Genomic DNA, 24,642 nt, shown 5'->3' on the forward strand with positions numbered 1-24,642 from the left:
AATCTCAGTCCAATCCAATTGATCTTGAGGAGATTGCACTTCTTAGCGGGCAGTGACAAGTTCCCCGTGGAGAGGGCTAAGCCAGCGTCTGTGTGAAATGCCACTTGTTGCCCGTCCTCTTGAGGAAGCAATTGCGGTTGCTACTGGTGCTGTTATATTATGATCTCTAGAGACTCTTTAGTTGTAATTTTTCTCAGCCCTGATGAGTCAGAAGAAAATAACACTTGCCATGTAAGTAGAGCACTGTCACTCCCCCCTCCACCCTCCTTTAGCTGTCTGCCTTGTTTTTGCTTTGATTTTTCCTGCTTTAAACGTGTTAAGTGGATCCCCTGGCAGATATTGTTGTTTCACTGAGCTGAATGAGAAGGCCTTTGGGACTTAATGTACTGCTCTGTGCAGTACGTACACATTAGACTGTACACAGTTCATACATTGTAATTAACTGCGTCTCTGTGATGTTAACTGGGAGACAATGTGTTTTTCTGTTGTCCTGCAACATTGTATCTGGTCTGTTGTGAGGCTCGACTGTTAACACTTTGTTCTACAAAAAGAAATACGTATTAGAAAAGGATTAACATTTCCCTTAAACGCACCACAAAAGTATTTTTTAAGCAATGATTCTTCTTTTTTTAAAATTTTGGCTCTATCTTTGATTTAAAAACCTTTCATTCTTTGGAAAATTTTAGCCACCACAGATATTTATCTGGGATTGTGTTTATCATCTAGCAGGTCACTGTATGGACTGTATCCCTACAACTCCAGCATGATTGGCCTGGAGAACCTGGGCGATCCATCAGGTAACTGGGACATAGTGGAGACCATTGGTAAAGGAACATATGGCAAAGTCTACCGCGTGACCAACAAGAAGGACGGAAGTCAGGCCGCAGTAAAGGTTCTGGACTCGATCAATGTAAGTCAGATAAAAGTATGTTTACTGTGAAACCGCTGTGGCTACTATACAGTATGTTGTCTGTTTTCAGTCACTTGTCTCATATGTAAACCAATAGGGTGTTGATACAATAACTATTAATAACTGATTCATGTGCAGAAATAAATTGTAGCTGTGCCCAGTAATGACAGCCAATGTGTGAAATGAATAAATAAATAATTTGGATACCTTTTTTGTCACCTTTTGCTTGACTGTAGAGAGAAGAGCTGACTGTATGGTTGATGCAGAAACAGTTCATTATATAATATATTAATCTGAAGTATTAGTCATCCACTCATCTAATCATTCATTTAATCATTTAATGCGGCAGTTCCCAACCTTTTTGACTCCTTAAAATGACAAATGACAATCATTTTCCCTCCTGTTTTATCAGAATAATTAAGTAAAATTTAGAAGTAAAATTATCCAGAAATTTAAAAGACAAACCACAAAGATAAGAGAAATGTCTGGAAAAAAATATGATTATGTGTAGCCATATTTGTTTGCCACTTTACTGTCTTGCTAACTGTCTTATGACCCCTTAGATTTATCTTGTGACCCCATGAGGCGTCCCAATTCCAATGTTGGGAACCACTGATTTATTGCAAAGTGTATAAATGTATATCTGAGCATCTTTTATTGTGTCTCCTTCATTTACCTGCAGATGTAGCTTCTACTGCATGCATAAAATATGGTAAATCTCACAATTAAAAGGCAACAGAAAAGCATTTGATACTTGGGGAAAGTTTTGGGAATGTTTTTGTTAGTCATCTTAAAATCTACCTAATAATCAAAACACTTAACACCTTTCTGTTACGTCATGACTTCTCAATAAGTGTTCTTTACTGACCTGTAAGAGTTTTAATTGAGCCTGTGTCTTGTTTATTGTCTCTTTATGACTCAGCATGTGTGCTCAGCTAACCTACCTTGTGTAAATAAAGGTTATATAATAAAACAAATAAAACTGCTTAAAATGTAGTTAATTTACTTGGTGGACAGTTGTAAGAGTAAGTGTTGAAGCTATTTTTCTGGCTAAATTACATAATATGAACACTAATCTGACATCACTGTGTGTGGCTCCCCATTGTAGGTCTTTATTGTTAGTGTCGGTGCGGGAGCACACCTCTATCATCCATTTTGACAGTTTTTTCATGACTGCTAGAGCTCATAATATTGTGACAAAAGAAAAAGAAAAAAACTAAAACCATTGTGTTTTTCTTTATAATTATGTGACTTGTCTCAGCATTCAAGCCATTCAAACAGAGTAAGTTGCCAGTACTTTTTCCTCCTTTTCATCTTGATGCAGTTATACTTGCTCCAGTGATGTATATAAATGTCTCCCCTTTTCATTTATTTCCTGTCATGTTAAGTCAGCCTCACGAGAAAGTGTAGCTTCTGCATTGTGCTGTATCCTCTCTGTAAATCCATTCATTTGTCTGGCGTGATAAGGACGCCGTAGTCCGTCCATTGGCACCGTATTGTGTTAGCGGGACTTGGTCTGAGGCGTGCCTGTGATTGTGTCAATGGAACAATCCCCATCCTGGCAGTGCTATCAACCATGATGCTCCCCTGATGGTCATGAAGATGAAACGACCTCCTCTCTCATCCCTCTCTCTGATTAGACTGCTGAAACTATCACTCAGACATCCAGGAAGAGAAATTCTGCCCCTCTGACTGTTTCTCTTCCCTCCCTCTGAGATTTACTTTGATAGAAAAGCACTTCCAGAAATAGTTTAACACCATGGGTCCACCCCTTCCTTTGTTACTGAGTTTATAGCCTTATCTTTAGGTTTCTAATTATAGTTTAGCAATTACTTGGTTTTCTGCTGTGTCATTTTTATCTCTGGCTTCTATGTTCCAACTTTGCTTGTTTTCTGGTGTTGTTGAAAGGATGTGGATGAAGAGATAGAGGCAGAATACAACATCTTGAGGTCATTGTCCAACCACCCTAACGTGGTGAAGTTTTATGGGATGTTCTACAAGTCAGACAACTTATCAGGTGGACAACTCTGGCTTGTACTGGAGGTGAGTTCCTCATAATGTTTCAGTCTCTGTATCAGTGCAAATGCTGGATCAGGGTTTACTGTTTTGTCCAGTTGCATCTTTTATCCTTACAAATGACCCAACAGCAAATAAGCTACTTCACTGGTTACTTTTTTACTCTTCTGTGTTCTCAGTAAAACAGTAAATAAGCTGACTATACTGTAATATTATTAATGAATATCAAGTTGTTTCCCACTACTCAGTAAGTTACAGAAAAAGTAATTATTACTGTACCTAACACGTTATTGCCCAACATTTATCCTTACACACTGCTATAGTATTCATAGTTTTCCAGCTGTATGGCAGTGCTAATGGTTTTGTGTTTCACTTAAAGGTACTTTGTGGAGTTTTTGACTACTAGTGGTGCTATGGAGCATGTTTTGTTGAGCAGGTCCCCATTTTGTCGTGCTCTATGCACATTAGTACATATTCCTACTGAACGCACATTTTGTGTAGGGAATAAAGTTACAACACAGGAAGAAAAATAAGATAAATGAAGCTGCAGGGAGAGTTAGCAAACAGTTGATGGACATCTTTCTTTGCCTGGAAACATCTCATTAGTTGCTGCATGGCAAATCGCCCAGTGTGATCATAAATTAAACTGGCATTTAGCTTAAAGATTAACCATGTCTATCAAATGAAAGGGGAGTTAGAGCGTCCCTCTGTTTCAAGGCAGGAAAGAAGAAGACTGCAAGCTGATGTTCTAACAAATGCATGTTTCAAAATATTCAAAAAGTCTGATTTCTAATTGTTTTATGAGGAAGAAAATCTGTTGAACATGTTTGTTAGGCCTCAAGGTTACACATGATTTTTGGTGAATGTGTTTGTTTACAAGACTACTCCACAGGGTACTTTTAAAGGACCAATGTGTAAAATTTAGTGGCATCTAGTGGTGAGGTTGCAGATTGTAACCAACTGAATACCCCTCCCCCTCCAAGTATGTATGAGAGCCTACAATGGTTGTGAAAGTTATGAAAAATGCAAAAGGCCCTCTTTAGAGCCAGTGTTTGGTTTGTCCATTCTGGGCTACTGTAGAAATATGACAGTGCAACATGGCGGGCTCCATGGAAGAGGAACTGCTCCCTATGTAGATATAAAGGGCTCATTCTAAGGTGGCGAAAACATAGCGATTTTAATTTTCAGGTGATTTTAAGTTCATACACTCATTCCAAGTCAATTCTACTAGATGCCACTTAATCTTACACACTGGTCCTTTAAGTCTTGTTATTCCCGTCCACATACCTAATTTTTGTGTCTGTTAGCCAAAGCTCAATATTTAAAACTCTTGAAAAGCTGCTGTTTGTCACACAACCCACCTACATGAATGTTGATGCTATTGGCTGCCATGTGATGCTGCACTGCTTCCTCTTAGTTGTGTGTGTGGGCTAGCTCTCCACATGAATCATAATCTAGAGTGGTGAGTGATGGACGAGTCACTGGAGTTTCTCTGTCTCCTTCCCAGCTGTGCAACGGCGGCTCTGTCACAGAACTCATCAAAGGCCTGCTCATGCGAGGCCAGCGTCTGCAGGAGCCCGTTATCTCATACATCTTATACAGTGCCCTCTTGGTAAGCTGGCCCGCTGCAAAGCTGCTAATGGTAGGGAGGAGGTGGGATGCAAACATGCAGAGTGCGTGCTGAGGATTTATTTTCAGCAGGGGTAGTGTGGCAGGCAGTAATGAATGCCTCTCCTTCTGACCAGCTGTGGGAGTTCTTTTATATAGTTTGTACTGCTCAACTTTTAATGCATCGTATTCTCATTTAATGACAAATGACTAATAATGTGATTCATGCTGAGCACCTTGTGTTTTACTTAAAAGGGACTTCAGCATTTGCACAACAATCGGATTATTCATCGTGACGTCAAAGGCAACAACATCCTCCTGACGACTGAAGGAGGAGTCAAACTGGTTGACTTTGGTAATGGTCTTTAAAAGAAGCAATTTAACCAATTCAGGGATTGCAAAACAAGACAAATGCATCAAGGTCTGAGAGTCGTCTCTCAGCTTTATCTTTTCTCTGGAGTGCAGATAAATCAGTATACTACTGATCTGAGTGAAGTGTCTGCAGCACATACCTGCAACATTGTTTGTGCAGGGAATATAAGCACAGGATCAAACATAACATGCTCCACACTTTAGTCCCTTACTCACCATAACATCTTTTTATTTCATCGACCGTAGCCTTAACCCAAGGCTATTATTGCTCATCTAAATTGCATTATTTGATCCTTTGCATATTAAAAGAAATCTGTTATGGCAAATGACTTTGAGTTACCCCCAGGCATGTTTATGGAGATGAAGTGGACTCATGCTGATAAAAATCTGTCCTACATAATTTGAAATGATTATAGCCCATTATTATGACTGCTTGGCAGGTTGCCACACTAAATTATATGCCAGGATTTATTGATTAGTTCAAACATTTAGTGTCTGCTTTAAATTAGATTTTTATTCCTAGCAAATTCACATGGATAAACATACTAATATCTAAATCTTAATTATTGAGATTAAATGATTAAATTATATTTGATTTTTTTTAGGTGTTTCAGCACAACTGACCAGTGCACGATTGCGGAGGAACACATCAGTCGGGACTCCATTTTGGATGGCTCCTGAGGTCAGAGTCCACGCTTCAGTTACCACACACATGTTCTTCTCTAATAATGCAGCAGTAAAATAACACACGTGTTTCAGTGCCTGATGGAGAATTTAAAATGAGCAAAGTCTGATATATGTGTTACAAAGAGAGAGAGAGAGAGAGGCTCAGTCATTTCTGTGTGACTCTCCCCTGTGTCATTGTGTATTCCCCTCCACGGGCGCAGCTCTTGAGGTCGCCTCAAGGTTAATAGCTGGGAGTCTGTGGCCCCCAGCCTACTCTTTGGCAAAAATGAGGTGCGGTGATTGGGCTGGTAGAAAAGGACCTCAGGGGCAATTAGAATAAACTCAGCTGTGTAATGTAGTGTCAATTATAATTATTGACTGTGGCAAAGAGAGGCTCATACCGCTGCCAACTGAACTGACCTACCTTTCAGTGTTTAAATACCCCACGTTAGTAGGAGAGAGCGCTATAACAAGGAGGAAGCTTTAAGCTATTACTCAGTTTCTTTCAGATGGTATCAAATTGATAAAAACAAGGTGCTTTATTTCAAGTATTTGACACAATGGTCTCAAACTGGCATATTTCTGCAAGTCATAACTGACTGGCATATTTCTTTTAAGAAAAAAACTAGATTTTAGTACTCAGTAACAGTCTTAAATGAGTTCAGATGGTCACTGTTGTGTTATGTCTCCAGGTCATAGCCTGTGAGCAGCAGTATGACTACTCGTACGACGCCCGCTGTGATGTGTGGTCGCTCGGCATCACAGCCATCGAGCTGGCAGACGGAGATCCCCCGCTGGCTGAGATGCATCCAGTGAAAGCACTTTTCAAGATCCCACGGTGAGTCCACTGGAGGGCGCTCCTACTACACAGCTGGAGGCAGCACACATGCGCACACACACACAAGAACACTCAAACACTGCTTCCCACTTTGTCAGGAGGACAATGACAAACTGAATTTAACAGTAGAGGTGGAAAAAATAACAGTGGCTTTCCTGACAAATGGAATAATTTTACTCTGAATTGAAATTTACAATATGAAGAGACAATAAATCTATTTATTTGTGGTTATAGTTGTATTTCTTGTTGCCACTGCATTTTCATGATTCCTATCTAAAAGGCAGCATCTGCTCAATAATCTGTGTTGAAAAATCTTTGTCATAAAAAATGTAGACGTGTTTGGCCTTAAAATTAATGCAGTGCTTCAATCTGTAAAAATATTCACTGCTGGAGACAGTTTGTGTCTGATAATCATTTGAGAGCTTAGTGGCTACACGCGGTTGACCTTTTGTTATCAGCACAATCGCGCAATTATCTCCCAGTTAGGTAGAGATATGCCCTTCTGATTGCAATTTGCATTGGTGATTAGCTCCATTCACATTGAGATGAGGCTGTCACCTCCTCCCCGTCACAATGTTATCTCCTCCCCGCCAAGCCAGAGGAGGAACAAGCATGCCTTGCGTGGTAAGAATTATGGGAGCACTAACGCAGCATTTCATCAGCACCAAATTCAACCAGAATGTAAAATAATTACAAGAGCGGGGACGGCAAAGAGCAAGACACCTCGTTAAAATGGATGCTACCAATTCAGACTTTTTTTTTTTCACATTCACTTTATAACACGTCATCTTTTTAATGGAATAGATGTAGCTTGGGGCTTGTTTGTTTGGGAAATTTTTAAAAAAAAGCAACCTGGAACTGGATGAGTGGTTTCTGTCAAGTCAAAAGCAGCAAGTTTCCTTATCAAACAGCAGCCATAATAAGAATGGGCATATGCATTTCCCTTGTCACTGTCCAATCCCATTTCATTAGTGCAGATTTATGTATAGTCTAATATGTTAATAGAATTTGACATATATCATTAACTGGCATTTCTCAGTCTCTGTTCAAATCAAAATAGATATTTTGCCCTTTTTGGTTGGAAACGGGACCTTTTATAGGCTTATAGGCGGTTGCAGTGTAAATCACAGCGAATGTGTTGAACCATGAAATGATTCTGTTAACATGTCATTTATCTCGAATATATTTTCCCATCACTGCAACGCGGCAGACAAAATCACAAGGAAAGGTGTTGTAAATTATGACTCCTGTGTGAATGACTTTCTAAATAGGGAAATGTGTTTCACCTTTGAGTCGTTAAGTGGCGCCGAGAGTGATTCATGATGAAATCAGAGGGATTCATCTTTACAGGTTTTGAGGATTGTAAACTTCTAGATTTTTTTTCCCTCTATGTAATACTTCACAAGCCATTTCTGAAGTATTGTCCTTGGGTAATGCATGTTTTATGAAATTCATAGAAGCATAAAACATGCAAGAAGCATTTTCATCATTCTGATATTTTACAGTTGCACACAGTAATGTGTTTCCAGGCGAAAGGATTCACTGTCATATAGTTAATCTTGTGTATATAATCCATCCTATCATTCGTCCTCTCTGGAACACATCTAGATAGTAAAATACAAGAAAAATACGCCCCAGTTGAGGTTCATGTTATACATTTCCTTATATGCTGTAGCAGTGTGTAGTCAGCTCTTCGTAGTGGCACTATCTCTCATGCCTGCGATGCTGTTTGTTATTTGCAACCTCTTCTTTTCTTTCTTTCTTTTTCTAAGAACGCCACACTGGATAGTCTCTCTTGTCAAGCTGAAAATTGAATGGCCCCTGGTGAGGACCAAATAAACACCTAGTGCTATCACCGCTTTGACTACAGGGGCTAGCAGCAGATAGCCATTTTGTCACTGTTTTGGTTGCACAGGTGGAAATGATTCTAGTCTCAGCAGGCTATAAACGATAGAGGAGCTCTGATATTGGTCAGAGAGGACGCTGATGAGCTCCATGAATTAGGGTCACCTTGGTGCTCGGTCTGTTTGTGCTTCAGAAATATCAGATACTTGAGGAATTGTGACATACACTCATTCCTTGTATAAGTTTAATCAATCTGTTATTTTTTTTCGATGTAAAATCCAAAGTTTTTGTGAATTATTCCACTATTTCTGCTTTTTGTTCTAATTAAAAGTAATTGAGTGTGTATGACAGATATGTGGTCGTCATGATGACCATGAATGAAGGTAATGGAGCATGTCAGAGGGTAAAGTTGTAAAATCATCAGCTGCAAAATTAATTACGGATACTAGAGTCAAAGAGGGTCTGTGATATTTAATATACTGGAAGGTTAATTGCTTGAGCCAATATTCTCTCCGGCGTACACAGTGTCTGCGTAACATTAAACCAAAGTGTGTGTAAAACGTGTTGTAAAGGTTAGAAGCAACTGGCAAAGACGTCCAAGGTTGTGTTCATCCGGCCAGATCCCTGTAGATATTAGCTACATATTTAACAGTGCGTGTATCTGTCTGAGCCGAGACCAGAACCAGCGGGACAGAAGATGGAAGTAAATGATGTCTTGTCAGAGGCAACAAAGGCTAATCAAATCATGAGCTCAGGGAGAGAAATCCAGACCAGAGTGCTGGTGAGAGACAGCTCTCATGGAAAAAGCCTGAGTCTGTGGAGCACAACAGCCAGGGGTGAAGGATATCAACACTGTTTCTGACACATAGAATGAAATCTTTCAAGAGGTGAAAAATCAAGTTTAGAGTGAACTAGAGTCAAGTCCTAAGGTTAAGGTTGATGCTTGAAACAAAATAGTTCATACATGTCATTAGACCTCGTCTGAAGACAAAAGTGTTTATAGCTGTTCTGAGCGGCCATACTTGAAGGCGGAGTGAAAAACCAGCCGTCTTAGAGAGGAGGAAGACGTGATAATCATTTAAATATGGAGATAATGGTGCACGCTTTTGGAAAATCTTTCTTCAAAGGCATTTATAGTATTGCACTCAGGTATGCACACAAAAAGTGACAGAAGTAATTGTGTGAAAAAAGAAAAAAAAAGAGAGAGAGCCAAGAGAGAGGTTCAAATCTGTTCACCTGGCCAATTGAGGCGTGACATGAGCACGGTTAGCGGACTGCCGGTTTCAGAAAGTCACAGGAATTGTCAGATGCAACATACTGACACCTTTAATGTGCAAATACTTGACATGTATTTTAAACTCTGTAGAAAAGCCTTAGGCAAAAAAAAACGGTTTAGCAAAAGTGAAACATTTTACAATCGCTAGCCTGTCAGCTTTTTCAGTCAGTCACAGAAGAATGCCAGAAATAATGCTGATTTGGAGACTGTGTGCAACCTGCCAATGTTTCAACAAATTGCTCCTTGTTACTGTGAAAACAAGTCATCATTCAAAATAACTCAGATGACCGTAATGCTCTACCTTTGTATTTTATATTAAAAAAGTCTGTTTGGATGGAAAGCTTATACCATGATGTCACAGATTTCCCATTATCAGACATTGATGCAGTCTTGACCCCTGACAGGAGATCACTGGCTGGTTGGATGACTTTCCAATCACGAGTAAAGGCTATAGCATCTCCGTCTTTTGAAGCAGTTATTTTACTGCTCTGTGTGGCGTCCAGCACTGCAGCATTTGGTGATGCATCCGCCAAAGACTTGATAAATGTAGCGATAGTTCTCTGTGTTCATGCATGTATGCTCAAAGAAGTGCTGGTGCTCTGGCTGCGGTGATGGATGAGCTGAAATTTTAAGCGGGCGGTCCATTCGCTGAGTAAGTCTTTATATTGGGCCTTCATACTCATTCTCTGTTAAGCTTGTGTAAAGGCCACTGTGTTTCTGCTTTTAGACACCGGTGCTCTCTACAGTATGACTCTCAAGCAAAGAAATACATGGATCTTGCTCCAGTTATTATCTTCTTTAAGTACATCACTGCTCACCTCTTATTCTCCCCAATTTTAATCAGAACTGCACCAAGAAGGTTATGTAGTTTCGCTTCATGATAGATTCACAGCATATTTAGATGTTTTGCCTTTATAACTTCGCTGAAGTGGAAAAATTCAACATTGCTGCCTGTTGTTTTTGCAGTTTAATCACCTCCAAAGACTCCATGTTGTCTGGTTTAATGGACTTCAGTTGTGGAGATCTGGCAAAACAACTGATCATTTTAGGTTTTTATATCTTAATAATGATGATTATAATGATTCAAGCTCTTCACAGCATTTGTTTCATTTGTTAAAATGTATGTTGTATGGAAGAAGACAAAGTGAGCACTGACAAAGTTGAATTAAGTGCAGCAGTCAAAGTTTAAGTGTTGAACCGAATAATGGCTTGAATGAAAAATAAACAATACATCCCATGGGAAATAGAAATTAGGAATTCTGCATACCAAGTATCACATTCATATATTGCATTGGCCTGAATTTTGTCTTTCCTCGTGGCTTAGTTACAGCTGTCAAGTGCTATTGACACCTCTCTGATTTTGCCTCAATCCACTCCGAGGAACGTTTGACAGTACAAGCTCTGCCTGGACCTAGATTTGAATAAGCCATTTGTGTTTACAATATGAGCCAGCACTCTCACAAATGCTGAGGGAAAAAACTGCCTGAATTTGCTAGGCACAATGAGCGCACTTGACAGTGTTATCAGTAGTGTGCTGCTATATTGACTTTGTAATGTATAAGCAGTATGGTACAACATCAAGGCGAGAACATGTCTTCAGGCTCATATTAGAGGTTGCATTGAAGCAGTCAGTTACTGGCTTTGATCTGCACTTTGGAAAGGATTGCCTGTCTGAATCCTTATCAAAGACTCGACTAACTTAGTGCTGTGGAAAATGACAGATTTTGTACCCCAACATCCTCCCCATCCTTCCAAAAAAAAAAGAGAAAAAAGATGTCAAATATGTTGTCGTTTAACGTGTAACTGCACCTACTTTTGTGATTAGCAAAATGAAACAGTTCATTGTTAATTCAAATTAATGCACCTTTTGTCTTTCACTCCTGGGAATTCATATTCTATTTGTCATTCTGATGGCTTTGTAAAACAACACACAGGAGCTAATTACTAGTTAATAAATGTCTCGACCAGGTCTGTCACTGTTTGGCTGACAGTGACAGAAGGCTCAGCCTCCAGCTGTCAGACTGGCAGCCCCTGGTGAAGATGACTGTACTCAGGCCCGTCCAGCCTTGGCTCCTCATACAGACCTGCCTGCTGTCATCGTGCGCACTTGAAAAGTGTTAGCCTCATTATAGATGGCCTCCGTAAATGCTGCTGACAGAGGTATAACTAGCTCCCATAACTTTTGGCTCCCAATGGCAGATGCTTGCTGCCAGACAGTGGAGGAGCTGTTATCATTTGTCACTTTTTCTATGGCTGCCACAGACCTGGACACCGACCAGCTCGTCCTCGGACCAAAAACCTCACACTCTGCCTGCCAGCTATCATTTGTCAGCTAACTCAAGAGACAATGCTCAAAGTCTTTAGTTTCCAGTGAGGATCATGTCATTTGAATTAATCTGATAAAGTCACTGTTTCTCAGATATTATGCTGATTTTTTTTTTATGTTCTAATTTTGTTTCAGAAATCCTTCCCCTACATTACGAAATCCAGAGCAATGGTGCAGAAGTTTCAGCCATTTCATCGGCCAGTAAGTGCTGTCTACCTCAACAAATCAACTGTTGTCCTCTTTCTGTCTTAAGACTTTTTGGAAAAGTGGTTATGTTTACAAGACATCATGGACACTAAATGACCAGAGAAGAGCCTTGCCCTTCCTGCATTGTTGAGGCAGACACTGATATTTTGGAATAATAAAAGTCATTAACAATTTATCAGCTTATATAGGTTTTTCACCTAAACATCAAATGAACAGACACATTTGGTAAGGATCCCCCTGATTTAGTTTATTAAGAGTTGGTTTGATTAATAAATAGTTATATGTTAAGATATGTCTGGTGCTGATAGGGAGGTGGAGTGGGATGGTTTAGGGATGATGTAGGAGAAATGATGTGCATTTGTATTTACAGTAAGATGTAGTCAGTCTTTCAATTTATGTTTATTTGCTAAATTCAAGTTATGTCTTGTGCATTTACCTGTTAATATATTCATGCAAAAAATGAAGAAACTAAAGAAATAATTGCCAAAGAAAATGCCCAGGGTAGGATATTTTAGCTTCAACCAAAAAACTTTATCACCAAAGATGACAGTAATCTGCAAATTTGAATAAAAATTTAATTGGGAAGACATATATATATATATATATATATATATATATATATATATATATATATATATATATATATACACAAATAAGAATATATAACATGCTAATTAAGCCTATTACTGCCAGGTAAATCTCTCTGTATTTCACAGTATACAGAGTTTTTAAATCTCGTTTCAGGTTTGATATTACCGCACTGGCCGAATGAAAGAAACGTTCACATCACTTACTTGGAATTATAAACAGCAGCTAGTCATGAAAATGACATTACACAGTTTTAAATATTTTATGTAGCAGTTGCGCCATATGAAATTATAAAACCTACATGGGTTCAAAGTTGTTTTCATCAGACTCAGCAGGAACAGTCAAACATTAGCTATAGTACATTATCAGTGAGCAGCATAGTGAATGTAAACATGGAGGGAATTGAAATTGATATTTTATAGGCGGATTCTATCAACCCTCTTGTCTTTCTGTTCATTGACTTTCATTTGTGTAAATCTGCTGCAGAGGAATAAACTAAATCACCTGAGTTATCAGTTCTATCTGAGACCCTGATAACTTATCATTTCCTCCACTGTGCAAAGCTAATAATGTCAGTGGTGGCTTGTAATGGTTGCTCAGAATATACAACCTTAATATCTACAGCGCAGAGGCGTGTGAGCCTGAACCATAATGAGAAAATAAAATTCAATTTGTTTGGAGAATTACTTGTGAAGGCACAGTTTCTGGCTAACATTTATGTTGGCATCAGTGCAGGTTTGCATTGAAATGCAATAACTGAAAAGAAGCAATTGAAAAAACAAATAGGCCATCTGCCTTAAGGGCCTGTTGGCTTTTTTTTTTTGGTGTCACTTGAGTTATTGATTGGTCAAGACAGAATCAAGAAGTATTACGCCTTAAACCAGCCAACGCACATTGAACTGATGTTAGTTTTTTATACTTTTTGCACTATACAGTGTCATTGCAACGGTTTTCATTGATACTTTTTTGGATTGCATTGTAATCAAGGTTAATTGATTGTGTGGTATCATATCAGCATTAATCTCCCCAAACAAAGCCCACCAGAGTTCCATGTGGGGAGGCTGGACAATGTTATCAAGCTTTGCAGGCTGTTTGTGAAGCCTTTGCAGCCCTGTCAGACCGGTGTGTGTGTTTGTGTGTAAGGGGGGAAGCGGGGTGGGGGGTGTTTTTTGGGATAATAAATCCATCACCAGTGTCTGCACTTGTGCAGCCAAAGAGCTGACTTCTGTGACAAAGTGGCCCGCCGCTCAGCTCCCCAGCAGCACAGCCCTGCTAATAGCAGCAACCTCTACTTAATGTCCTGATGCTAATGAATTCATGGAATTAACTTTCAGAGCTGAACAAACTGATAAAAGAAACTGAATTCCAGTGAAGATTAGGTGCAAGGAATTAGAGTGGTGTTTTTCTCCTATCTTGCCTCTGCTTGCAATTGTTAGTGCTGTAGTGCTTACACACACATTCAGATGTTTTAAGTCTTTAGCTGAACAAGTAAATGAACAGTACAAACGTGGGTTGTTGATGAATGCGTTCTTGAGTTCACATTGGGGATTTCAAGTATTTTAATTTAGTAGGTTTTTGTCTCTCAATATATCCAAACTGTCAGAGATGAAAGAAAAATGTGTTTTCTGCGTGTGGTTTTGCGCTGGGATGTGTCCTGTCTGGTAACAATATGTTGTGAGCATCTGTATCAGCAGCAAACTGATGCTGTAGTGCAGCCGCCAGCCTGTATCACAAAGTGACATCACCTATCGGCAAACACTGCACATCACAGATAGTCTCACTGCTGTGCCATAGCAGGGCTTGTTTGGACTCGGGGGCCATGGTGATAGTGACCATGTGGTACTCAGACACAGAACGACAGATTAGTGACCCAGACTTTAAAGGAGCTCTCCACTGGTGTGAAAGTCTGTCTGAGCTGACCCCGACAAATCAGGTTTCTACAATGTTTAGGTGATTGCACAGTTTCTCATTAGCCGATTTGAAAATTGGTAAATGATAATGTGGTAGTGAGGTTTCATCTGTCTGATGGTTTCCTCTATTTTCTTTACCGATTGCTAGTAAGGAGATGGAGATGAAGTAACTTTGTGATGCTTTTGTATTTGTAAGGTGTCTGATAAAGGATTTTGAGGCACGTCCATCTGTGACCCACCTCCTGGAGCATCCCTTCATCAAGCAGGCCCACAGCAAAGATGTGGCACTCCCACAGCAGTTAGCTGCTCTCATCCGGGAGCAGCAAGAACTGGGTGGCACAACCAAAACCAAGTAAGTCTCTCAAAATGTTTTTTTATTTTTTATTTGCCTTTGCAGAAGAAAATTAACATGCTGAGATGAAAAAGCTGGTTGCTTGATTTGTGTGTTGTCAGACAGCAGACTGACTCATTGGTGATATTGTTTTTGTCCAGCAGGGGGCAGGCTCTCATCTTCTTACACTCAAGCTCTGAAATGATGATGAGTCCCAGTAATGGACATTACAGTATGTGATTAAAGAGAAGTTAGGGGACTGTGACTAATTCAAAAGGAATGATTGTGCTGACTAACACTAGATTAATACCATTTAGGCCAGTGGATATTGCAACCATCTGACGGGGAATCCTCAGTACAAAACATTTCTCCACCCGTGTGATTAAACTAATGATGGAGTAAATATTCTGTTCAAGATTGATTTACTTCTGGAGGCAAGTGACTTTTCAGCTGTACAGTCTTCTTTTTACATGTTTTTAACAAGCTAATCAGATTATTGAAACTGTTTTTCTTTAAAGATTATAATAGCAGCTACTGCACAAGTTCTATGTTTTGTAGAGAAAAAAAATATATATATATGTGGGTATAATTTGTAGTGATTTCATCCTAAAATGTGGCGTGATGAGTACTTCACCCAGATGCTCTCAGTGAGTGCAGCAAATGACAGAGCAGAAACTCTTCTGTTATTTACTGGAGAAATACTGACTTTGGCAATGCTTAATCTTCATTATAAAGGAGTTCGCTGAACCTGCCCTTGACTGAGAGTCTTGATGTTGTGCCAGCTCTGTTTACTCCCGAGAGTGTGCAGAGTCGGTGCCTGAGCCTGATCCCGAATTCCTGTCCACAGTGAAAGTGGATAATGGGATTAGGAGCTTGTAGGGCGAGAACTGGGCTTGCCTGGTTTAGTCTCTCATGCCACAGATCAGCACACAATGACTCCAGATAAGAATAAAGACATAGAGAACTTAAAAGTAGCTGCCGTAGGTGGAATAGTGTGATTTACTTCAAAGCAGAAGAGTGGTAGAGGCTAACGGTCTCTAGTCCCTCTCTAAAGGGACGGGATGACGAGTATTCACTTTATAGGGACCACATATGGAGCATGTGACTTTATTTCTGTGCTGCTGCATTTACACTATATTCAGAATATAAAATGAATAAAAAGGCAGAGGAGGAAGAGGAGGACATGATTCTTAACCTGAAGCTTGAATATTTTTATCATGATAAGATTGATTATTAAATATAATAGAATATAGATGCATCTTATGAAGGAGGATATTTTATTGTTATTGCAGTTTTGAGGATCGAGAAGTAACCAGAAAATCATCCATCTTTGTTTTCTGACTTTCCTATCCTGTCTGTGGCAGTCAGCCCCGAGCCAGTACTCACCAATACTCACTCGGCTCACACTTATGTAGTTTCACTTTTAGAAAAAGCTAAAGAATTTCTGAAACTGCTGGGCACTGTAGTTTTTAGCAAACATCACTCATTAAAGGAGTAAATTGTGCATCTGTTAGGGACTATTTTCAGCTGTGCATTAATCCATGTTTGGTCAGCTAGTGAATATTTACAGCAGCAGGACAGTGGATGTGGGATTGACTCAAAATAAACTTCAGTGACCATGTTCACGGTGATGAAGACACATGTCACCCAGTCCAATGATTTGGCTAATTGATGTAGTTTTTTTATGATATAGGGATGACAGTGTTGGTTGGCCCACCACTTTGCTTCAGACTGACATATCCCGACACCTATTGGAATGTTTTGCCATTAAATTTTGTACAGACTTTTATATCTCCCTCAAAATTCATTATAATAACTGCTCATCCCTTAACTTTTCATCTAATGCTGTCATCAGGTCACAGTTTTTAATTTAGCCAATTGTTTGGTTTATGACCAAATGCCTGTGAAACTAATGAATTCCCAATTAGCAAATATTAACATGCCAATGCACTAATCTAAGGATGGTAAAAATTATGCCTGCTAAATATCAGCATCATTGTCATTATGGGCATGTTAGCACGCTGACATTAGCATGTAGCTCAAAATGCTGCTGTGTGTAAGTACAGCATCACACACCCTCTCCGTCACTTAACCTTTCTGTTAGTTTGCCTCAGTGGCCAACTGCAGTACTGCAACAAAAAAATCCTCTGCAGCATTTTCCCCATAGACCCTCATTATAAAATAGACAACTTTACTCTTGGTATAATACATTTTTAAACGTTTTGTATGTGTAAAACTTTTTCCATAGCCTTGAATAATTATTTTATGTGCATGACATCATACCGTTGTAAAATGAATGGGCTAAGTGCAGGTGGGACCAGGGATAAAAACACTAATTTGAATGTGCAGTGTTGCACAACACAGGAGCAAACAGAGAGGGAAGAAAACTCTCATTCAAATGAATGGGCGCCATCTTGAGTCCGCTATCCAGTCTTGTTAATACTTTTTGGATTACAATGAAGGTCTATGACGGAAGAATAAGCTATCAGGCTTTGGCCACACAGACAGTACATGTTAGTAGGATTAAATTTCATAGAAATGGCTGATTATCGCACACTGCAGTCTACTGTGCACACTCACACATACATGCATTATAGACACACACAGACTGAGTTCTCTTTTGCTCTCGTTCACACACTCTGATGTCCCCTGAGGTTTTCCCCAGTCCTGTGGAGCCAGCTGGCTCTGTGCTGACCTCTGCCCACTGGGGCTCATTGGAAAGTGATAGGTCAAAACGTAGATGAAGTGCAATCACCGCCTCTGATAATGGGGGATGTGTCCCCTGGGAAGGCTTTAAGGGCTTCACACAAACCTTGGAAGTGACTGGGTCTTACATTCAGCCAGTCAAACTACTGTTTTCTCATTTGGTGGTCACTTTACTGCTTTCTGAGGCATTATCATGTCCTTGGCTTCATACAGGCACGAACGGATCAATACTCGTAAAACCCTCATAATAGAGAGCTGTCCCGATGATGATCTGGTAAACCTGGAGTTCTTAGATGAGGTAAGATTTAATGTGTTTATCTCATTGTGCATTGATCGGCCCTAGGTACAATGTTCTTGATATAATGCAGGGTTTTTTTTTCTTTTCTGCAGGAGAGAATAATCAGCCATCTCCAGAAGAGGTATGATGAGCTGCAGGTGTACACTTATGTTGGTGACATCCTCATTGCTCTCAATCCTTTCCAAAACCTCAGCATCTACTCTCCCCAGGTTGGTTATGGACCAGTCACACAATGTTCCCAGCAGTTTCTCAATCACATGGATATGATGAATGATTGCTCGTAAATGCGGGCACTGGTCCCACCTGAGTGGGTGAACATACCATACTCTATGTGTCCTGCTTGTTATTTGGTAGTGACTGCACACACAGCCTATGAAGATGTATGATCAAAGATATTTTATTAACATTGATAAGAGCAAGAGCTTCATTAGGCTTTTTCTCTCTCTTTTAAATATGAAAAAATGGTGAAAATTGGATTAAAAAAAAGAACCTATCAAGACAAAAATCTTGGATGAAATCAGATTTTAAAATACCACTTGCACCATAAACCATGCTGTAATTGATCAATTTCTGTTCTTTTAATACATATTTTAAGCGATTCTGGTGCATAGTCAGCAATTTCCTCCAATTTTTTTCTTCACTTTCAGTTACTGAAAGTGTATTGTGAGCTGTCCTCATCACAAGAGGACCTCATTTGTATCATCTTTAAACTGCGATGAACGTTATCTTCCTGTAGCAGGGAACACAACAAGTCTTGGGTGTGTGGGAGCATAAAGTCTGGTGAAAATTAGTTTAAACTGACCTGCTCTTTAAATAAATCAAGGTATTTTTCTGCATGTGTCTTCTCTTAGTTTTCTAAGCTGTACCACGGTGTGAAGCGAGCTGACAACCCTCCACACATCTTTGCTGCTGCTGATGCAGCTTACCAAGGCATGGTGACTTTCTGCAAAGACCAGGTATTCTACAGAACACCCTTTGATTGTAAAATTATTGTAAAAATAAGATAAAAACACAGAATAATCTTGTGTATGATTTAGAAGAATCCTTTCTTGATGTTTTCCTTTTGTTTCAGTGTATCATCATCAGTGGAGAGAGCGGTGCTGGGAAAACAGAGAGTGCCCATTTGATTGTTCAACATCTTACCTTCTTGGGAAAGGTATAGTAGCTGTGTGGTCGTCGGCCCAGTTCCAGTGTCCCCCCCCAACAGTTGTTGTTGGATTAAAAATATTTGGAAGTCACCATCATGTCATCACAGGACAAACAAGTACACATACATACAGTATGTTGGTTCGCTTCTGTTTTATTTTCCTTTTTTTCCTGATTTGCAATTCCACGGTCATTGCTGTTTTGGTGTCACAACCCTATGCATCGCGGTTTATTCCGTTAAGCAAGAAAGTCTGCAAGAAGTTGATTTAGAGGAAGTACTTGTCAGAGTCTGTGAGAGAGTAAAGGGGGACATTGCAACTGGGCCATCCTCTTACACTGATAAACAGTAAATAAGAAAGAAAATAAGAAATATGTTATTGCTCTCAGGCCAACAATCGGACACTGCGTGAGAAGATCTTGCAGGTGAACCCCCTTGTAGAGGCCTTCGGAAACGCCTGCACAGCTATCAATGACAACTCCAGCCGCTTCGGAAAGTACCTAGAGATGAAGTTCACACCCACAGGAGCCGTCATCGGGGCCAAGATATCAGAGTACCTGCTGGAGAAGTCGAGGGTCATCAAACAGGCTATGTATGTGCCTCTCACACTCGGTCTCATTGGAGTTGCTTTTGTTGTATTTCTGATGACTTTGTTTTCTTTCAGGGGAGAGAAAAACTTCCACATATTTTATTACATTTATGCTGGACTCTACCACCAAGATAAGCTGAAGACTTACAGGTTACCGGCCGGGACACCTCCAAGGTCAGTGCTGCAGTTTGGCCTTGACGTGTTCATACAGTAGAAATCCTGCCATTTTTCATTTCCCATCACGGAAACTGACAGTGACAATCAATAATATGCATCTGCAGGTACATCGACAGTCAGCACTGCAAAGTGATGCAAGACATCGTCTCCAGCAAAATGTACAAGGAGCAGTTTGATGCAATTCAGGAGTGCTTCCGAAACATCGGCTTTACTGAAGAGGTACTTTTATACTCAGATGAATACACATAATTTTGGTTACAGATCTGTTGAGTGCTATGTTATTTGTATCTGCTTCTCCTTTTCATTTTAGGAAGTCAACTCTGTTTACAGAATTCTCTCAGCCATCTTGAACACTGGCAATATTGAATTTACTGCTATCACATCCCAACACCAGACCGATAAGAGTGAAGTGCCGAATTCAGAGGCCTTAGAGAACGGTGAGATATATTTGGCACCGTGTGTTGTTATACTCTGCGATACTCTTGTTGAAGCCATAGAAACATGTAGGTTTACTGTAATGGTCTCCCTGAAGAGAGAAGATTTGGTTATGTGATTTAGATGAGATTAAAAAAAGGAATCTTTTTTATGTTTAATTCTTCCTTGTGTGATTTAAGGACTGCACTCTGTAGTAAAATACCTTCCTTGTCTGCAGATATTTTCTGGGTGGATGATTTTGAAAAGACCTGAGTTGTGTTTTAAGAAGGGAACTTTTTTTTGTGGCAGATTGTAGCTGTAGATTGTCGGAGAGGGGAAGAGAAATGTGTTCACAAATCATCTCTTATGTTGTGAAATTATTTGTTATTGTTGTTTCACTATGGCAACTATATATTAGATGTCTTATGAGTCTTTATGTACATGACAAAAAGTTAATTAAACAATCATATCTTGTTACCAAGAAAAAAGGGGAAAAACAAAATATTCCTCTAAGAAAATGAAACCATAATACATCCAAAAGCACAGAACTCCCTGTCATTTACATAAAAAATGTAAAGAAGCAAAGACAGCCGCATTAAAATGTTGTTGGGGCTTATTTTTATGCTAATGATAATGGCAGACGAGCTCTTGATTATCAAACTATCTCATCTCTCCTCTCAGCTGCGTCTCTCCTCAGCATCGGCCCTGAGGAGCTCCAGGAGGCGCTGACCTCCCAGTGTGTGGTCACTAGGGGCGAGACCATCATCCGCACCAACACCGTGGACAAAGCCGTTGATGTCCGAGATGCCATGTCCAAGGCGTTGTATGGACGCCTGTTCAGCTGGATAGTCAACCGCATCAACTCTCTGCTGCAACCTGACATGAATATCTGGTGAGTGTGTGCTGGTGATGAACATCTGAACGGACGTCCACAGTTGCTCTCTCGTGTCTCTGGTGATCACGTAGAGTTTCTGCAAAGCTCTGATGACCTTTATGGAAGTCTGTAGAGGTAAATGCAAACATGCAGAGGAGAATATCAATGGGCGAGCACAAGACAAGCAAAAAAAAAAAAAGTTTTAATAAATTTTTGATACAGAGTTGCGTGCAGAGAAAATAATGTTCAGATGATTAAAAAGACTTCAGAGAGACTGCAAAGAGGCTGTTCATTGATCCAAAAGAATTCCTTCATAAATATGAGCGTCGACTGTCAAGGAGTCATCTCTCAGAGATGTATAAAAGCCAGAATCCTGTCTGCATTCCAGTCATCTTTTTGGTTTCCTTAATGCCATTAATAACCTGGTAGCACTGGCTAAAGGTGACCTCTACATACAGTGGGAAAGGACTGATCATGAAAGTAGCAGCTCCAAGCACTGAATATAAAATACAGGATGTTAAATCTTCATTCTGTATTGTAGAAATATGTATTGTTTGTGCACATATTGAAAATGACTTAAGGGTAAATCAATGCAGAGTGAAATAAAGTAATTTACGAAGCTCTGACATTGTGAAAGCTGATGTTTATGATTTCTCACCAGACTAGGCCGTCCAGACCAGACTCTGTATTTGGGTTGAACTTGCGTTATCATTAATTTTTTATCAATTAATATGGCTGCTGGGATTTGCTTGTTCCGTTACACAGAAGAATAAGTTTGTTTGTCCCCTTTTCCTCCTTTGAAGTGCTGCAGAGAGCGGCATGAATGTGGGAATCCTGGACATCTTTGGATTTGAAAACTTCAGGAAGAACTCTTTTGAACAATTGTGCATCAACATTGCAAATGAGCAGATCCAATTTTACTTCAACCAGCACATATTTGCCCTTGAACAGGTGAGTTGAAGATTATGGATGTTAATAGTACGTCTGTGATAAATGCATTTTGCTTAAGATGCAAATGTACTATGCTTGGAATGAAAGCATCCACCAAACAACACTCCTCAGCAATGAAGTATATTGAGCCTTTAAATACTGTTATGCAAATCAGTCATTTTAATATTATTTGTGTGTTTACGCATCTATCAGGGCAGGGATGCTCTCAACACAAGCATTTTGTTTGTTGCCGGGGTTGTGATTTGTAAAGAATTGTTGTGCGCCACCAAATTAGTCTCTTAATTGATTTAATGAAGTTGTTTACGCTGAAGTGCGAGAAGTCTTTATTTTCCTTGATGGATATGAATAGACCTTAATCAAAAAGCATTTTACCATAATGCCTTTAGTCTGTTTTAACTTTGCAACAGTCCTTCTAAAAGCAATTACAAGGCAACAGGTGACTATTTTATTCATACAGCACATTTCTTTACATGCAAACTCAAACTACTTTACGCTGAAATGCATACAGCAACACATGCACATTAGAATACACTAAATAAAAGACAAATAGTATAATTAATTCAGGGAACAGTCTCTGCTCATTCACTTACAGTTTCCAGCACTCTCCAGGACCAGAACCGTTATTGGAATCTACATTTATACATTGATTACAGTAGTGATCATTAATAATAAGGCCTTAAACCCTCGGAAGAGTTTCGCGTCTACAAAGATTTACCAGCTGCCCCTGATGTAGGCCTGGTGTTTTTTTATTTGGTGTGGATGTCTTGCTGTACACAGAGACTGATTATTCTGAGTTAATGACTTAAACATGAGGACGGTTTAGATCCATTGGTTCCACTTTATTAGTAAAATATATATTTAAAACAACTTTTTGATCTGAAATTAAATAGATGCAATAATATGATATGACTCTGGGTTATTTGCTAATTGAAATAAATTATGAATAAGTAAGTGGCTCTATTTGTTAGTTCAGAGCTGTTTTATGCATTCAGTAAAATACTCTATTATGCTGTAAACTTCAGCCATAGACACATACACAGTCGGCTGCAGCTGTTTGGTTTTGTTGATTAGAAACTTATTTTTCCCCTCACACATGCACAAAATCATATTTAGCCCAGATTGTTTAATTGGGTCATTTAGAGAAAATCATGAACTAGATTGTTCTACATTCACTCATTAGATGGAATATCAGAGTGAGGGAGTGGATGCCAGCCTGGTGGAGTACGAGGACAACAGGCCCATCCTGGACATGTTCCTCCACAAGCCCATGGGTCTGCTGTCCCTGCTGGATGAGGAGAGCCGCTTCCCTCAGGCCACTGAGCAGACCTTAGTGGGTAAGACTGCAGCCACACCTGCAACATGCTCAGACATCAAACAAACACAAATCAGGAAGGTATGAGGTTGAGAGTAGCTGCAGCTTTTCACACAGTTTATACAGTTTTTACTGCACTGCACCACATGAAATCTCTTTTTTGTGTCTTTGATTCGTTCTTTCTTTTTCATTTCTTGTTTGCAGATAAGTTTGAGGACAATTTGCGCTGCAAGTATTTCTGGATACCTAAACGTGTGGAGCTTTGTTTTGGAATTCAGCATTATGCAGGAAAGGTATCAAAGTCTGTGCATCACTTCAGTTTCAATATAATTCATTTTTATCATTTATTGATTTTCTGCAACTATATGTTCATATCATGTTATGCTTTTACAAAGTTCTGTTGTTTAAATTAATGATTTTAAGATAATTGTAATTATAAACCAAAATGATTAGGTATTAAGTGTGTGAAGCAATATTTTTGACATAATGTATCAAGAAATCATCAGTTTTATCATTTTTATATGTGACTTTGACCATCTACCAAATCATGATATACATTGATATCAGAAATATATTCTTCCTAATATGATGATATTAATTTCAGTCACATTTCCCAGCCACATACAAGAGTTAACAATAAATCAGATTGACCCCTTAAATTTGTGAGCGTAATATTCAGACTGTTCTTCTATCCTATTCTATCGTACTCGACAGGTGATGTACAATGTGAATGGATTTTTGGAGAAAAACAGAGACACTCTTCCTGCAGACATCGTTGTGGTGCTGAGAACATCAGAGAACAAACTTTTGCAGCAGCTGTTTTCCAGCCCTTTAACTAAAACAGGTACGCTGTGATACAGACCTCAATGACAAATACACATACTGTAGCAATGTAGAACATCTCAGCCACTGACACTTAACAGGAACATTATCTACCGCTAACCACAATGGGAATCAAAATGGAAACTTTTCTTTGAGACAAACTATTGTTAACAATAGCAGGGTTCTGACTGTATTACTGTGTGAATTGTGCTGGTGTCTACTGCTTCCATAAATGTTCAGGTAAGTGGGTTTCTTAAAGACGCGGCTCCCAGGCATCTCCTGGTCCCTCTTCATTTCAAGCCTCTATGTGCCGTGCTCGGATAAATCTGCAGTCTCCATTATCTCTTGAGAGGCTCAGCTCTCTGCACGGCGCTCTGTTTTTATTTTCACTAAGCTGTCCCTCTTGGTTTCCCACTGCTGAATGCTATCTACAGATTGTGGGTGCAGTGGGATATTTTTATG

General features: G+C 39.5%; 1 protein-coding gene across 3 annotated transcripts in view; it reads left to right on the forward strand.

The window, feature by feature from the left end:
- The window catches only part of myo3b (myosin IIIB), a 66,622-nt gene that overhangs the window by 5,288 nt on the left and 36,692 nt on the right, over nucleotides 1–24,642 (forward strand). For 2 of the 3 annotated variants that reach the window (XM_067603539.1, XM_067603541.1), the window contains exons 2-23: nucleotides 727–910; nucleotides 2,172–2,192; nucleotides 2,819–2,953; nucleotides 4,434–4,538; nucleotides 4,790–4,889; nucleotides 5,512–5,588; nucleotides 6,265–6,410; nucleotides 11,993–12,058; nucleotides 14,759–14,914; nucleotides 17,813–17,897; nucleotides 17,990–18,106; nucleotides 18,749–18,853; nucleotides 18,970–19,053; nucleotides 19,431–19,633; nucleotides 19,706–19,804; nucleotides 19,912–20,026; nucleotides 20,118–20,244; nucleotides 20,903–21,113; nucleotides 21,899–22,046; nucleotides 23,227–23,380; nucleotides 23,563–23,651; nucleotides 24,073–24,202. In XM_067603539.1, coding sequence (XP_067459640.1) covers nucleotides 764–910; nucleotides 2,172–2,192; nucleotides 2,819–2,953; nucleotides 4,434–4,538; nucleotides 4,790–4,889; nucleotides 5,512–5,588; nucleotides 6,265–6,410; nucleotides 11,993–12,058; nucleotides 14,759–14,914; nucleotides 17,813–17,897; nucleotides 17,990–18,106; nucleotides 18,749–18,853; nucleotides 18,970–19,053; nucleotides 19,431–19,633; nucleotides 19,706–19,804; nucleotides 19,912–20,026; nucleotides 20,118–20,244; nucleotides 20,903–21,113; nucleotides 21,899–22,046; nucleotides 23,227–23,380; nucleotides 23,563–23,651; nucleotides 24,073–24,202 — 2,620 coding nt within the window. In that variant the 5' untranslated portion in view covers nucleotides 727–763. The remainder of the gene's footprint in view (nucleotides 1–726; nucleotides 911–2,171; nucleotides 2,193–2,818; nucleotides 2,954–4,433; nucleotides 4,539–4,789; nucleotides 4,890–5,511; nucleotides 5,589–6,264; nucleotides 6,411–11,992; nucleotides 12,059–14,758; nucleotides 14,915–17,812; nucleotides 17,898–17,989; nucleotides 18,107–18,748; nucleotides 18,854–18,969; nucleotides 19,054–19,430; nucleotides 19,634–19,705; nucleotides 19,805–19,911; nucleotides 20,027–20,117; nucleotides 20,245–20,902; nucleotides 21,114–21,898; nucleotides 22,047–23,226; nucleotides 23,381–23,562; nucleotides 23,652–24,072; nucleotides 24,203–24,642) is intronic. The other variant, XM_067603540.1, reaches the window with a different exon arrangement.

This window comes from Thunnus thynnus, chromosome 11, assembly GCF_963924715.1.
Source record: "Thunnus thynnus chromosome 11, fThuThy2.1, whole genome shotgun sequence".
Taxonomy (NCBI): domain Eukaryota; kingdom Metazoa; phylum Chordata; class Actinopteri; order Scombriformes; family Scombridae; genus Thunnus; species Thunnus thynnus.